This window comes from Medicago sativa, chromosome 3 (assembly GCF_051527215.1).
Source record: "Medicago sativa cultivar Bolivia chromosome 3, Bolivia_mono, whole genome shotgun sequence".
Lineage (NCBI taxonomy): Eukaryota > Viridiplantae > Streptophyta > Magnoliopsida > Fabales > Fabaceae > Medicago > Medicago sativa.
This window is the reverse complement of record NC_140751.1, coordinates 20,471,466-20,486,499: the sequence shown is the minus strand read 5'-3', so window position 1 is coordinate 20,486,499 and position 15,034 is coordinate 20,471,466. Positions and strand designations below refer to the sequence as shown.

Below are 15,034 nucleotides of genomic sequence, written 5' to 3'. Positions count from 1 at the left end.
CACGTTCCATCTCTCATCTTATATTATATAGTCCTAGTTTCTTCTAGAGAGAGATACTCTACATTATTTCTAAGTTCTCTTCCTTCTTCACTCACCGAATATGGGTGATTTTGGGTCATTTTATTGGTCTATAAGCAAACCTCTGCATCTGTTTTTCCGTATATATTAATTTTTTTCTTTTGTTTTTTATTTTATTTTATGATTTCATTGTCTAAGTGTGACATTATGTTGTTCATTGTCTTTTGCGATGTTGTTTTATTTTCCGTATATCTAGAACAACCAAGCGCAAAACTTTGGACAAACTCTTCATGCAAACATTTTTTCAAATACTTAGAGATTTGGATGCTCTCCTTCTCCTCTACATATCTCTCATTACTCTCTATATAACACTTAAGATGGAGTTGTTTCTTAATGACCAAAGAATTTAAATTGTAGAGGTATAGAGTGTTTGTAGATCTTAAGATTCACCATACATGACCAAAAACATTTTACTTAATTGAAATATCTAAATGAAACAAAAAAAATCGTGTAATGGTAGAAGGTCCATAAGAAGGGACCATAAACATATTTAACCTTTTATTATTATTAATTGACTAGAATATGGAGAATATATTATCTACATAATTAAGTGAAACTCAAACAAATATGTTATTAAAAAGTATATGTTTACACACATTACAATATAACTACAAAATTATCTTAAATTTGATAACTTTCTCATGAAAATAATATCATAATATTTAGTACTCCCTCTATTCTTAATTATAAGGTTGTTTTGGAACGATTAAGTGAATACCATCAATTTTCTTTAAAATCTAAAAAGTCAACATTGAACGAATTTAAACTACAAGAAAAATGTTGTTTTTTCTAGAAAACGTTGTCCCTCAAAAATAATATTCTCACACACAAGTTTTTTGAGGACTTTGTTCCTAGGGAATGTTAAAATTAAAAAAAAAAATTACCCTCTCAAGATTTTTTGAAGACTTTTAAAAACTTCTTGTTGTTTTCGAAGACTTTGTTTCTCTGATGTGTTTTTTTTTTCGTGAGGAACTAGTGTTTCTCAAAAAACTTGATCTGAAACACGCAATTTCTTGTCATGTTATATACAAAGGACAATTTAATAATAGTCATATACAAATTATATATATTCAGTATAAACAATAGTTTATTTTTATAATATGTGTAAAAAAGTATCAATAATGACCTTCTTAAATAGGTGCAAAGAGAGTATATATTAAATATGTAATTTTACATAACAATTTGAATCTTATATCGTTTACACAAACATAATTTGTTTTTACACATTTCAATTATATCTTACCATGACATCACTTGTGTCCATGACATGTCAACTCTCATCGGTAAAGATTTAATTTTATAACTTCAATGAACAATCCTTCAAAAAAAAACTTCAAGGAACAAAGTTAAATCTTATCAAGAACAATTGTAAAATGATAATTAATGGTGAAGGTGAGAAAAACACAAGAAGGGTGAGAGGGTTGAATTATGTTAACTTTTTCTTCAAATTAAGCAAGTCCAAAGTTTAGCTTATGGTAGAGTTCATAACCTAAAACTATGTTCAGAGTTAAGTGAAGCGGATATAAAAGAGATAGAGAGAGCAGAGAAATACACAAGCAATTTATCGTGGTTCCTTCTACAATTCGGAAGTAGTCCAGTCCCCTTGTCACTTACAAGAGATTTTTCACTATAATCAATCAGATTACAATGCTCAAGCACACATGGAAGAGACATAAAAATCAAAGATTACAATGAATATTGTTTGGATTAAACACTTGATATACAATTAGAGATGTTCACAAAATACAACACAGTTCAGACTCTAAACTTATGAATTTATAAGATATGAAAGTTTATAAGAAATTCTAAGTATTTGATGCGTAGTAATTTTGGCAGAGTAATGGAAATTATAAAATTGTAAAGTCTTGTTTAATCTTCAAGTCTTCAATCCTTTATATAGAGGTTGAAAAGAGACGTTGAAGAGTGTCAGTGCATCATACAGTCATTTGAGAAGCTTGATCATTCAACATTGATTTGTTGCTTGATTTAGTTAATGTCTTATGAAGGAATAATTTTGAATCCTTTCCTTAATAAGGAATTAACTGTTCTTTTCCAATGAAGACACAGTTGTAGCCTCGTACAATACACATGGGAATGTTGGAGATAGTGGTCGAACACTTTGTCCTTCATTGTACTTCAATGAAAGTGACACCTATTGACCTTCTGACATCTTCAGAACCATTGTGCTTGATCTTCAGAAATACCAGAGCTTAACATCCAATGCTTATGCTCCTTTGTTCTTCAGCTTGTTCAAAGTCTGGCTTTTAGAGTCTGAGAGAACTTCAGAGTCTGACTCCTTCAGATTCTGACTTGCAACATAGCTTCTCATGAAAATCTTTGCTCTTCAATTTGTTCTTTCAGAACCAATATTTTGATTAAGACATAATAAATTTTAGTCTAAGGTCCTGCACACTTGAACAAGTATTAGTATATCCAATTGAACTTTTAATACCTTGTTATCATCAAAACTTAAGAGGCGTTGTTTAAAACTCATTTTGTTCCAACAAATGTCACGTATACTAATAATAATTTACTCTTCCATTTTTACTATACAATTTACCCTTCCATATATTATTTTAATATTTACATATTAAGATATTATATCTTTTTGACCAAATTTTAAGATATTATTTTATGCTTGTTTAATATTTTAAAACTCAAAATGCTTTATTAGATTTGACTGATTTATATGATATTTTTTCCCTAGTAATAAAGATGATATCCGTTATATAAAAAAATATATAAAAAATGATTTTACTATAGAAAGAAGGTTGATAAAGGACATAGGGGGCACATAGTGACAAAATATTAGTCAGCAGTCTATTAAGTGCATATACTATGAACTTGACTTTCTATAAAACATTCAAACATGAATTAAATATATTGTTTTGTTGATAAAAATATGAATTAAATATTATATTTAAGCGTAGATAAAGGCCCTGAAATTTTATCTATAAATTGACGCTCTCTATAATGTCACTTATGCCTTCCATACTATAAAGAAACCATCAGTGAGATCTTGAGCTGTAGTGATCATAGCTTTTGGTTTTGAGCATCCATCAATTCTCACATATACTCATTTATTTAGGTAAATATTTTTGAATTATATATCATTTTCATGTTGAAATAATCATTGGTTACGGTCTAATAATATTGCAATGGTGTATATGTATATATGTGTCACACGACCACCTGATTTTGTTCATTTATGTGATTCAAGGTTGGGTTTGGTTTGTGAATTTTTTTTTTGTTAATTTTTTTTAATCTTGTTTATATGTGCAAGTCTTTTGTTATGCCCCTTCTTGTTTGATTTCTTGATCAACCAATTGATTGATCAATCAACCTTCTTTTTAAAACTTTAATCTCTTGTCTATGAATGTGTATATGTATATATGTGTCACACGACCACCTGATTTTGTTCATTTATGTGATTCAAGGTTGGGTTTGGTTTGTGAATTTTTTTTTTGTTAATTTTTTTAATCTTGTTTATATGTGCAAGTCTTTTGTTATGCCCCTTCTTGTTTGATTTCTTGATCAACCAATTGATTGATCAATCAACCTTGTTTTTAAGACTTTAATCTCTTGTCTATGAATTTATTGCATGTATGATTTTTTTTCTTTCTTTTGACTGATTGTGTGTATAATTTTCATGATTTAGAATTTGGGCTTTTACTTTGTGAAAATAATTTAATATTCTTATTATTATATATTTATACCTTCAAAATTTTATGCACACATACTCTTGTACATTTCAGATCTATTATATGTTTTTTTAGGGGATATCTATTATATGTTATCCAATAGCCTTTTGAATTTCCTTAAAAAAAAGCCTTGTGAACTTGGACCGTTTGAAAAAGTATATATATTATTGGGAAAAAAATTAATTTATTGTTTCTAAAGAAAACTCCATTTATGCCTAAATTAAAAGACTATTTTGGTTAGATACTTGATATAAAATATTTTTGATTTAACCATGTTTACCTTCACCAACACAACTATCATGATCTACATTTAATTACTTTTATTTTATCAAATTATTATCGATGCTACATGTTAGCGTTAGTATCATATGTCTACAGTTATGTTGATATATAGTTGTTCTTATGGTGTGCATGTAGGAAGGAAGCAAGAATGGTAAATCAACACCGGTTAGGTAATTGGTCTACTGAAGACAACAATCCAGTCAATGATGCTAGATCCCTGAGGTATATGTTGGGAATTAATGCTGCAGATAATCGTGCTTCTTCAATTTCCTCTTCTCCACCAAGAAGACTTAATGGATTAACTCTCAACATGATTCCTACTTTTGACAATGGTGGATGGACACATCTGTCATCCATCCGAGAGAGAGATAACAACTCATTCTCCTCTTCATATCCAACTATTGGAGGACAAACTGGAGTTGGACCTGCTCCACCTGCTACAGGAAACAGTATTAGTGATGTCATATCAATGTTGCCTTTTGGTGGTGGAGTTAACACCACCACCACCACTAATTCTGTTGCTACTACTGGTAGAAGATGGTGGAACCAACCCATATTAAATGAGGTTGTTGATGTTGGTGGTGGTGGAGTTAACACTAACACCACCACTGCTGCTGTTGCTACTACTGGCAGAAGATGGTGGAACCAAACCATATTAAATGATGGTGGTGGAGTTAACACCACCACCACTACTGTTGTTGCTGCTTCTACTGGTAGAAGATGGTGGAACCAACCAATATTAAATGAAGTGGTTGATGTTGGTGGTGGTGTTAACACCACCACCACCACCACTGCTGTTACTACTGGTAGAAGATGGTGGAACCAACCCATATTACATGAAGTTGAAGATGGTGGTCCAACAAGTTTTCTTGCTTCAACTACTGTTCCTAGGAGGCCTGGTAGTTTTGTACCACCCCCACCGCCTTCAAGCCCATCACTGAATGACTACCTGATAAACCCTCATCCACCTCAAAGTGAGCAGTACATGCAAACTGATTCAACATTGGCAAGTTCAGTGAATCCAACTCGTCTTGGTGGTAATAACAGCATTTTCATATCAACTTCTGAAATTAGGGCTGAGACGGATAGGCTCATGGATGAGGTATATATACTTTTTAATTACCTGTGATTTTTTTTGTTTGAAAAGGCAATTTTTTTCATTAATCATAAAGACATAGGCATAAATAATACCTAATGTATAAATACTACAAGATACAATTTAATTACTTGTGAATATTTTTTATTGATGATTGTTATAAATGAATTTTGTGTTAATATTGTGCGTCACTTTCAAATATTCTGGATTTGTTTCGCATTGATGATAAGTGTTTTTATAGAGTGTTGTTATATGTATGCATGTGGAAATTTAATATTTCAATAAATTGGAAATGATGATAAGTGTATTCTACGGATATAATTTAGTTGTTAGAAATCTATCTTAATTATGTTTCTTTAAATAAAACTTGTTACTTATTTAATTAAGAGTCTAACAATAGGTGAGATATATCTTAGCTTGACAAAATGTTTATAAGTGGTGGGTACGTAGTCCTTACCGTAGAAATTAATTTTTGAGTGAAATTCTATAATGAAATCATAGTTCATTTTAAGATTAATTGTGTTGTGTGCTATTCAGTCACCACTATTGGACTACGGAGATTATGTTTCAGATGTCTAATAATTGGTGTAATGGTTCATGCTAAGAGTTTGACATTGAATAAAACATGCATGACAATTAATTTATAAGTAATAGATACTGAATTATGTCCAACTCAAATTTTAAGATTAGTTATTTAGGTTATAGATTGGATATACTATGTAGTGATCTAGTGTTACTATATTGTAAGAATGTGAAAACGTAATACTACAATGAATTGGAAATGATGAAAAGTGTGTGTTAAGAGTATTCATATAATTAAGTTGTTAGAAATCTATCCTACAAATCTATATATCTTAATTGATTTGACTATTAATTTATCATCATTCATGAGTTAAATATGGCTTTAATACTTTGGCATGACTTTAACATTTGGACATGTAATGTAACAGATTCAAAGCACCCTACAACATCTTCGCAACGGTGGCTCTATTCGGAGTGAGGTAAATAAATTCCAGTCAAATTAGGCATTTTTATAACTAAATTCTTTTTATGATATCATTACTTTTGCCAAGTACTTTTAAACACACATATTTCTATTATATCAAATTTTAAAAAATTCATGTTACTTTTACTTTTATGTATTTTGAAAATATATATGTTACACAGGATGTGATGATACTTGATTTTTTGATCACGATAAATCCGCTAATTGATTCAGATTATTGGTTGAACCAGGTAAACGTTATGTAATTATTAATGTATGATTAATAGTTTTTTTTTCCTTCACATTGTGCTAAATGTTATAAAAAAAAAATAGCTAGAGTATAGCTTAATTATCATTACAAGATTATAATCAATTGATTAAATAATGAATTCAACTATAGATAATGATGGCCCTTGAGGGTCACATTGGTAGGGTTGAGAGGGGGCTGACAGAGGAGGAAATTCTTAGGAGCATCCATGAAGAGACTTACCAGTTTAACCCTAATGAAACCAGCACTCAAAACCAAGCATGCACCATATGCCAGGTGAGACCAATTATAAATATATATTTTGAGGGAGAGGCCAAATATATGTTTCATATATTCATTATTTGATTGTAATATATCAACATATGAAGTTCACAATTTAGCTTCAACAAAACTAACTTTTGTTTTTTATATATATTTCTTATTTTTGTATGTGATACAAATTTTTAAAATAGTAATTATATGAGATTCTTTTTTATTTTCAATGATAGATTGGAAAAATTAACTTACTTGTTTCTTTTTTTTGAAATCTCATTTATTACCTCATAATTTGATATCACATTTATTTGATTTATTGTTATGTTTCTTTTTTTTATTTAGCTTGTCATTCAAATTTTGCCAATAGCACATTAAACTCTCCAGTGAACATGATATTGAGAAGATCAAAGCTCACATTGAAAAAAAAAAGATTGTTTTTATAAAAAGTGACACATTTATGTACAATCTACTTTCGTAAGAATAAGTTGAACTATATATTAAAATCCTAACATATGAGCATGTTCAAATCTCATAATATACCCCTCATTTTTTTCTTCATGTTTATTAGGAAGACTTTGTGGATGGGGAGAGTATTGGAAGACTTGACTGTATCCATGTTTATCATCTTCACTGCATCAAACAGTGGTTGGAGCTGAGGAATGCGTGTCCTATTTGTAAGAAAACAGCTCTGGAAATTGTTGAAGATGAGGATGGAAATTGATAACAAATGAAGTTGGTCTCATCAGCTGATATTTTTGTGCCTTTTAATATGGCTTTATCTCCTCTCAAAAAACTATTGCTTTATCTTTTTCAGTTATTTAGGATTTCCTTATTATCTAATTTGGTTTACATGGTGAAAAATCTTTCCAAACAATATATTTTACCGTTTTGTTTGAATCAGTTGCATGATAACTGAGTCAAAGAACTTATTTTGACAATAATATTGTTGACCACTTTTTTATATTGTTATCTTATGTGATCACCTCTTCTTATTTTTTATGTGATCATTTTTGATACAAAAGATTTGTTATCACTTTCTACTTTCCGTTGTTGAAAATGAGAAAAAGAAGTTGTTCAACATATAAGTGAGACGATATTGTATATTCAATATCTTCATATTTTAGAATAAGATGCGGTGACAAATCTATCAAAGTTGTTTGTAATTTGGAGTCCCGTATTACTTAGGTTTCTGGTTGTTGGGTTTATATGTGCTTGACCTCCTCACGCTTTAAGCTAACTTTTGTAATTAGAAATACATTTAACATTGCATCAAAGTCGAATTAAGAACTGCAATGTGGAATTTGCACCCAAGACCATGCTAGGCGTGAGCGTATGTATTGAAGTTGTTTGTACTTGGTTTGAAGTCTCACATTGTTTAGGTTCTTGGGTTGTTGGTGTATAAATGTGTTTGACCAAACAATTAATCCTTTATTGCTGCATGACTCAAGCTTTAAGCATATAGTTTTTGAAGGCTTGGTAACAATGCATAAAGAAGAAAAAGTGCTTTCGTGATAGCATGTTGGACTGCTTGGAGGAGTCATAACACAGTTTGGGAAAACACATTCGAAAATGCGGTGAATATCATTTATAGGGGTAAGTGTATGTAGAGGTGGCAGCAACTTCCAATTGCCATGCACAAGTCACTCAACAACAACAACCAAATGTTCTGTAGAGGTGGCAGCAGTATTTTATGTAACATAAACGCTTGGTTCTCTGAGCCTCAAAACAGAGTGGGAATAGGCATATGTGTTCGTGATGAGTCTGGGCAAGGATGTGGCTATATCCGATAATGGAGATTAATGTGGGAAAGGATGTGTGATTGTTGGTTGATATCGAATGGGTGAAGGAGTTGGACCTTAAATAAATCATTTTTACTCTTGACTCTACAAGCGTGGTAGACTCTTTGTTGATCACTTTTAATCTTATGTTGAGTTCTCTATAGAAGAGAGACTAATATGGTTGATCACAATCTTAGAAAGATGATCACGTATAATGTTAGGTCTATATCTTATCTTGACATATCAAATTGTGACTATTTGGTTTTTAACCAGCGCCCCCGGGGCATTGATTAAGTAGTTAAAAGAGGTAAGATTTTATTAAAAAGTTGTGTAATAATTAGTTAGTCAAAAGTAACAGTTTATATTTCCAAGACAATGTTTCTACTTTTGGATTCCTTAACCAGTGCCCCGGAGGCACTGGTTAACAAGACCCTTTAATTAAATGCGTTCATTTTCTCTTGTAGGTGCGAGATTATAACCCTCAAAATCACAAACAACGGTTTCATCAGGTATAATTATATAGAAACCATGTATTCGCAACAATTAATATATTATGAACTATATTTAAAGGCCTAATTTGAGAGCCAAAAAATTGAGACCTAAATCCCTTACTTCACGTGCATTGGACCTAAATCCCTAGTGGGTAAGGCGGCGGCCCACACAACATTTAATGAATCAAACACTTGACATAAAATACTAAGAAAACATAATTGAAAATAGCCAAAAAAAAAATGAAAAGAGACAAAAATTAATCAAAATCTCACTTTATTAATATATCTTATCTTTTATAGTACATTTATTTTAACATTGAAGCTTATTACATAAAATTATTAACAACATAATGCTACCTTTATGGTACAAGAAGATGGAGGGGGGAAGGAGGTTGAGGTAAGGTTTGTTTCCTGTCTAGGGAGAAGGAGACTTCGATGATCAACCTTACACTTAGACGAATCAACCCTATGCTTAAACAAATGGTGCCAATTTACATAGTGGCACCATGCCCTTTGACCATTCATACAATCTCTAAAATATTTGGGTAAAATTTTTGTATGAAAAGCTAACAGTGGAAGCACATTGTAGAATTAAAAAGAAGAAAATGTGAGATGGAATGAGAATTTGTGAAGGATTGGTGGGTAGTTATAGAGGATATTTGTGAAGGATGGTGCAGAGAGTGTAACTGTCCATTAGTTAGGATAAAAAAATTAGTCAACTCTTGTTGACAAGTCAATTTGTTGCTGACTAACCCAAAAAATTGTGTACAACGAGTCATTCTTGCTTACCAAGAAATTGTCATGTTTCCGTGGTGATTCAGATTTCATAATTTGAAACATCCCCATGATTGTTTGGATTTTATAATCTTAACTAACCATTGGCTTTGTTAAAACTTATACTTTGTAGGATGAGGGAAATTTCAGATTGTATAATTTGAACCATTCAAGTATGTGATCTTTTTGTGGTCTACGATCCAAGAAAACTTCTATAAATTTGCGTGCTTTTTCATTTTCTAAAAACCACACCATATAATGATGGACACTTCAGTCATTAATCTGAACACCAAACTAGTTGTAGTTTAATACAAGTACAACAGATGAAAACCCCATCTATTCAAGGTTCGGAATGATGTCACACTGAACAGGTTGAAAGAACAGCTGGGTCAAAGGAAGGGGGATGATGTTGAGTATAGATGTCCATCAACTGACTCAGATGGAAGAGTGTAGTTCATCCAAAAGAAGCTCATGAACAACGACAATGTGAGAACCATGTTCTTGATATTTGGTCAGTACAATACTAAAGAACCGATCGAATTGAACGCTTTGTTGGTTAGATCTTTCTAAGATATTCGGAAAATTATGACCCAACCCAAGAACTACAAAAAACCAGAGCTCTCATGGAGAATGAACCATATGAAGAAGTTAGTTTGACTTGTCGGTAACCTTTTATGTGTGCTTTCTTTTGTTGTTTTATGTTGTTGAAATTATTATATCTAATGTATGTCCCTGAAATTCAATTACCTTTGTTAAACACTCGTACTTTGTAGGGTGAGGTTCATTTTAGATTTTATAATCCGAACCTATGAAGCACAAGATTTTTTTGTGGTCCAATTTACACCGACAGTTTATGTGGTCTACTACACATAGAAACTTATACAATTAGACATGTTTGGTTCATTTGTTGTAAAACACAACAAACAAGTATAAACATTTATTCGGTTGAGATCTAAACACCAAGAAGTTTTTATGAACTTGATCTAGTTTTCAGGCCAATATAAATATGGAAGTTGGCAGAGCAGTTGGATCAAGTTCAAAACAACATCTTAGAACACCCACCCTTTCTTCATCACTCATCTTATTATTATGTTATTTTACGCCGTTGAATTATGTAGTTTAACTTTTTGGGAAATGAAAACTTGTGCCCTTAAGGCACAAGTTAATGAATCAAATATAGAAATAGTTTATTGAAATGTGTGCATTAAATATATTCTTTAACTTTTCAATGAATTGAATGCACACAATTTTCGAAAATATTTCTTCTTTTGAGTTTCTTAACATGTGTTATAAGGGCACAAGTTAGCATTACCCTAACTTTTTAATGTATGTTTTTAAAATATATTTTATTCGTTATAAGCCCTGCAAAACCCTTCAACAACTTATTTTTTACACAGTCTATGTAACGACCCGATTTTTAGGATATTATTTATTTAACTGTTTTATTATTTATTTAATTTTTTTGATGTGGTTGAATTGTTGGGATAATTGGATTTTATCGGAGATAAAGAAATTAAGGGTATTACATGTTGCTGAGATATTTACGATGTTGTTTTTCTGCTAATTTTTAGCAGGAACATAGAACCCAAAAAATGGGTTCCTTCTCGGGAACTCACACCAAAACACCCCAATAATCCCATTTTGATCGCAATTAACCCAAAATCATTGTAGAAACATCATCAACAGATAACACAAGTAAAAGGAACAGTTAAAATACATTAAACATGGATTCATATCATCAATAATCAAGTTTTCATAATCATGATCATTTTTCACAAAAACTCCAAAACTTCACAATTCAAACAAAACTTCACAACCAAAACCAACAATTCATAAACCATCAATATTCAAACATACTCAATGATTCAACAAGTGATTTAAGACATGTTTAAGCAATAATTATCAACAATTTCATAACTTTCACACAATTAAGCAAAATTCTCAAAACAACTTACTACCTCTGTCCTTAATTATAAGACCATTTTGTGTTATTTCTTTGTCTCCTTTTATAAGACTCATTTCAAATTTCAATGTACATTAATTATTTCTTACCACTATATCCCTATTTATGTTGCATATTTTTCTGCAATATATAATAAATAATATATGAAAACATCAACTAATTCTCTTTCATAAAGGGTAAACATGTAAAATAATAACAATTGTCAACAAAATTAATTCAAATAGCTTAAAATAGGTATTCACATTTTGATTATATTAAAATAGACCCGCAATATTTTTTTTTCTTTCCGAAGTGTGTTAAATTATTATTTTTTTCTAGATTATTAGAGAAAAAAAATTATTGAGGGATTAAAGTGTAGATTTTAACATAAGAGGGGAGATGAATGTAATTCAAGCTTCTCTTAGGGGAGGGGAGTGTATATTTAAACATAAGAGGGGAGGGGAGTGTAATTTACTCTATTTGAAATCACCAAACTTGAGTTTGAACACATAAACAAGTTAATTTCATAATTCTCATCATACCCATAATTATCACTTAATTTCAAGCACGAAATTCAACATTAAATTTATGAAAACAAACATGACCCATATGTCATAGAAGTGATTATAGTTTATTATGAGAATCAAACCTATCCCCCCCTTACCTTAATTTCCTAAAGCTTAAGCTAGAGCTTCAATATGCTCTTCTATCTTCCCTCTTATCTTTGCTCCTCTTCTTTCTCCTCTAAGATCTTCTTATTTCTTCCTCTTCTTTCTTACCAGAGTTATCCTTATATAGTCTCACTATATGGTTTAGGTTTCCCTCATTCTTAATGGGCCTAGCAACTTTTCTCCACTCATTAAAATGTTACTACAAAATTACTTCATTAAAACCTCCCATTAAATACTCATACACCGCCACCTTAATTAATTACCTTAAGTTACTTAAAATAACCCACCACATCAAAATCACTAAAGTACCCTTCAATTATAAGATTACTAAAATACCCTCTCTCATCAGATGATCAAAATGCCCTTAGTCCTAAAGTGACTAAAATATCCTCCTCGTCTAAAAATTTACTAATCTCAAATCAAACACACAAACAAACAATTACATACATATGATAAATAAATAAATAATCCTAACGAAAAATGGGGTGCTACAATGTCCACCTCTGACAGTTTGTTGTAAGCACTACTAACATAATAATACTGAGATGAATACAAATGCTAAATCCATCTATCAGCAGATCCAACCTGTAAAACAACTGGAGTAAGACGCCGTACAAACTCCCTCACCAACTCTTCCTCCCAAGAGAACAACCTCCGACACCACTTCCACGCCTCTCCAATGAACCCCCACCCCATAGAAAACATATCCACCACAGCTGCCAACTTATTGTCAGCTAACTCATATAATCTTCTAAAACAATCCTTCAAAGGCATACCATCCAACTACGGATCAACCCAAAACAGGGTAGAGTTCCCATTCCCCTCCTTCCGACTAATATTGTCTCTCAACCACATTCTATCCACCTGTCCCACCCCCTCTCTAATATTTTTCATAGTCTTCCACCACACTGATCCATCACCCCTCTCTACACACAACCTCTCCCCTTCATGCCCATAATGAGCACATAATACCTTATATCATAAATTATTTGTATCTTTAAACATCCTCCAACACCATTTACAAAGAAAAGCTAAATTAAACTCCTAACCCCAAATCACCATAATCTTTACTCAAGCACAAAGTATCCCATTTAATCCAAGTACCCCCCCCCCCCCCCCCCCCCCCCAAAAAAAAAAAATTCATTAAAAATATATTCAAGGGAAGAAATACTAGCTGAGGGGACCTTGAGGAAGGAACGAAATAGACCGGAATGGAGGACAACAAAGATTTAAGGAGAATCAAACGACCCCTCATAGACAAGTTTCTACTTTTCCAACCTGACAGTTGTTTTTTTATCCGGTCAGGCAGCTGATACCAAAATCTCAGCTTTCTAGGATCCCCACCAAAGAGCAACCCTAAATACATGAACAAGATAGGACTATACTTACGATGCCAATTTTTTGATATGATTCGCATTTTGGTATTTAATAAATTTGAATAAAGTTGTGTTTTGAATAAAGTTGCGTATTGAATAAATTTGAATAAAGTTGCACAAGTACACAAAATCAATTCAAAATTTTTTTTATTTAGTTTTAATTTCATCTACATCACATTACATTCTCCCTAAATATATGTGGTATCATCATGATGTTGGATTTAAGTTTAATTTTTTGGAAGTTTACTGAAAATCTTGGCATTGAAGTGTTTTATACTTAGTGTAAATATTTGCAGCTCCTTTGAAAACTCAAAAGAATGGATATAACACATGTTGCATTCTACCTAATGATTTGTAAAAAATTTCCCATCAAATTCCCTCACATAAGATGATTAGTGACAAACAAGAATGCATTCCAAGAGGTTTCTTTGAACTTAATATTACTTCCCTACCAACTAACAAGTTTCAATTGATAGAGGAGCACGACCAAGTACAAAACACCATCTTAGAGGTGCATTCCCTTATGTCCCACTCATCTTATAAGAAGGAATCTGATGAAAAAAATTGTACAACCATTAGGTAGAGTACAACATATGTGTCATACCCCAATTTTTGACCTAAGATATGTCGAAACAAAATCCTTTTTATTATTTTTAGGATTACAAACATATTTATTTAAATTCATCTTGTTATCTATTAATGATTTTTTGTGAGAAATTGTTTCATAAGAATGATCTCAAGAATGCTCTTGGCACACAAACAACTTCATGGTCACTCACGCATAAAAGACAAGTTTGATCTTTTTGAACAACAAGCATTAAATCATGAAGATCAAGAAAACTTATGAGAAATATGTCTCACCAAATTAAGGAATAATATATGAGTTGATTTGGACAAATACTTATGGGCCTTAAAAGTGTTTGGACACATTAAAGGAAAAGTACCACATCTTAAATTATCTAAGTGACAAGGTAAACATGTCATGGAGTAACATAATCACATGACTTCATCAAAGGTATTTCTCATGAGCTGGTACACGCATGACAAGCTTGCAAGAAAGAGAAACGTGTGCTTTTTTCTAGGAAGCATTAGACTCTCTCAAGATCAATCTTCATGTGCAAAACAACATATGTTTCGGCCAGCCAAAGTTTTGGAGCGCAAAGATGCAATTCAAATTAAAGCAAGGCAGCTGGATTTTTTATGTGGGTAGCAAGCATCTCAAAGTCTATAAATAGAGGAAGGCTTACAAGTATCAAGGGGAGAAACTTACACAACAAAGCAATTATCTCTCAAGTGCAAATATCATTCACTTACAAAGTTCTTCACAAACAAACAAG

The 15,034-nt window shown here is 31.6% G+C and overlaps 1 protein-coding gene across 1 annotated transcript; it reads left to right on the top strand.

Annotated features, from left to right (window-relative positions):
• Positions 1–4,209: 4,209 nt before the first annotated feature.
• LOC146936281 (uncharacterized) lies at positions 4,210–7,634 on the top strand. The gene is made up of 5 exons (XM_085757690.1): positions 4,210–5,163; positions 6,108–6,158; positions 6,325–6,393; positions 6,543–6,686; positions 7,234–7,634. The coding sequence occupies exons 1-5, from the start codon at positions 4,210–4,212 to the stop codon at positions 7,384–7,386; spliced, it is 1,371 nt and encodes a 456-aa protein (XP_085613816.1). The 3' UTR covers positions 7,387–7,634.
• The last annotated feature ends 7,400 nt before the right edge of the window (positions 7,635–15,034 follow it).

What these genes read in the sequence shown, in the direction of transcription:
- LOC146936281 (XM_085757690.1), top strand. Translation starts at nt 4,210, where the DNA reads ATGGTAAATCAACACCGGTTAGGTAATTGGTCTACTGAAGACAACAAT. An exon ending in CGGATAGGCTCATGGATGAG is followed by an intron (nt 5,164 to 6,107) that starts GTATATATACTT and finishes GTAATGTAACAG; the next exon opens with ATTCAAAGCACCCTACAACA. An exon ending in CAGATTATTGGTTGAACCAG is followed by an intron (nt 6,394 to 6,542) that starts GTAAACGTTATG and finishes ATTCAACTATAG; the next exon opens with ATAATGATGGCCCTTGAGGG.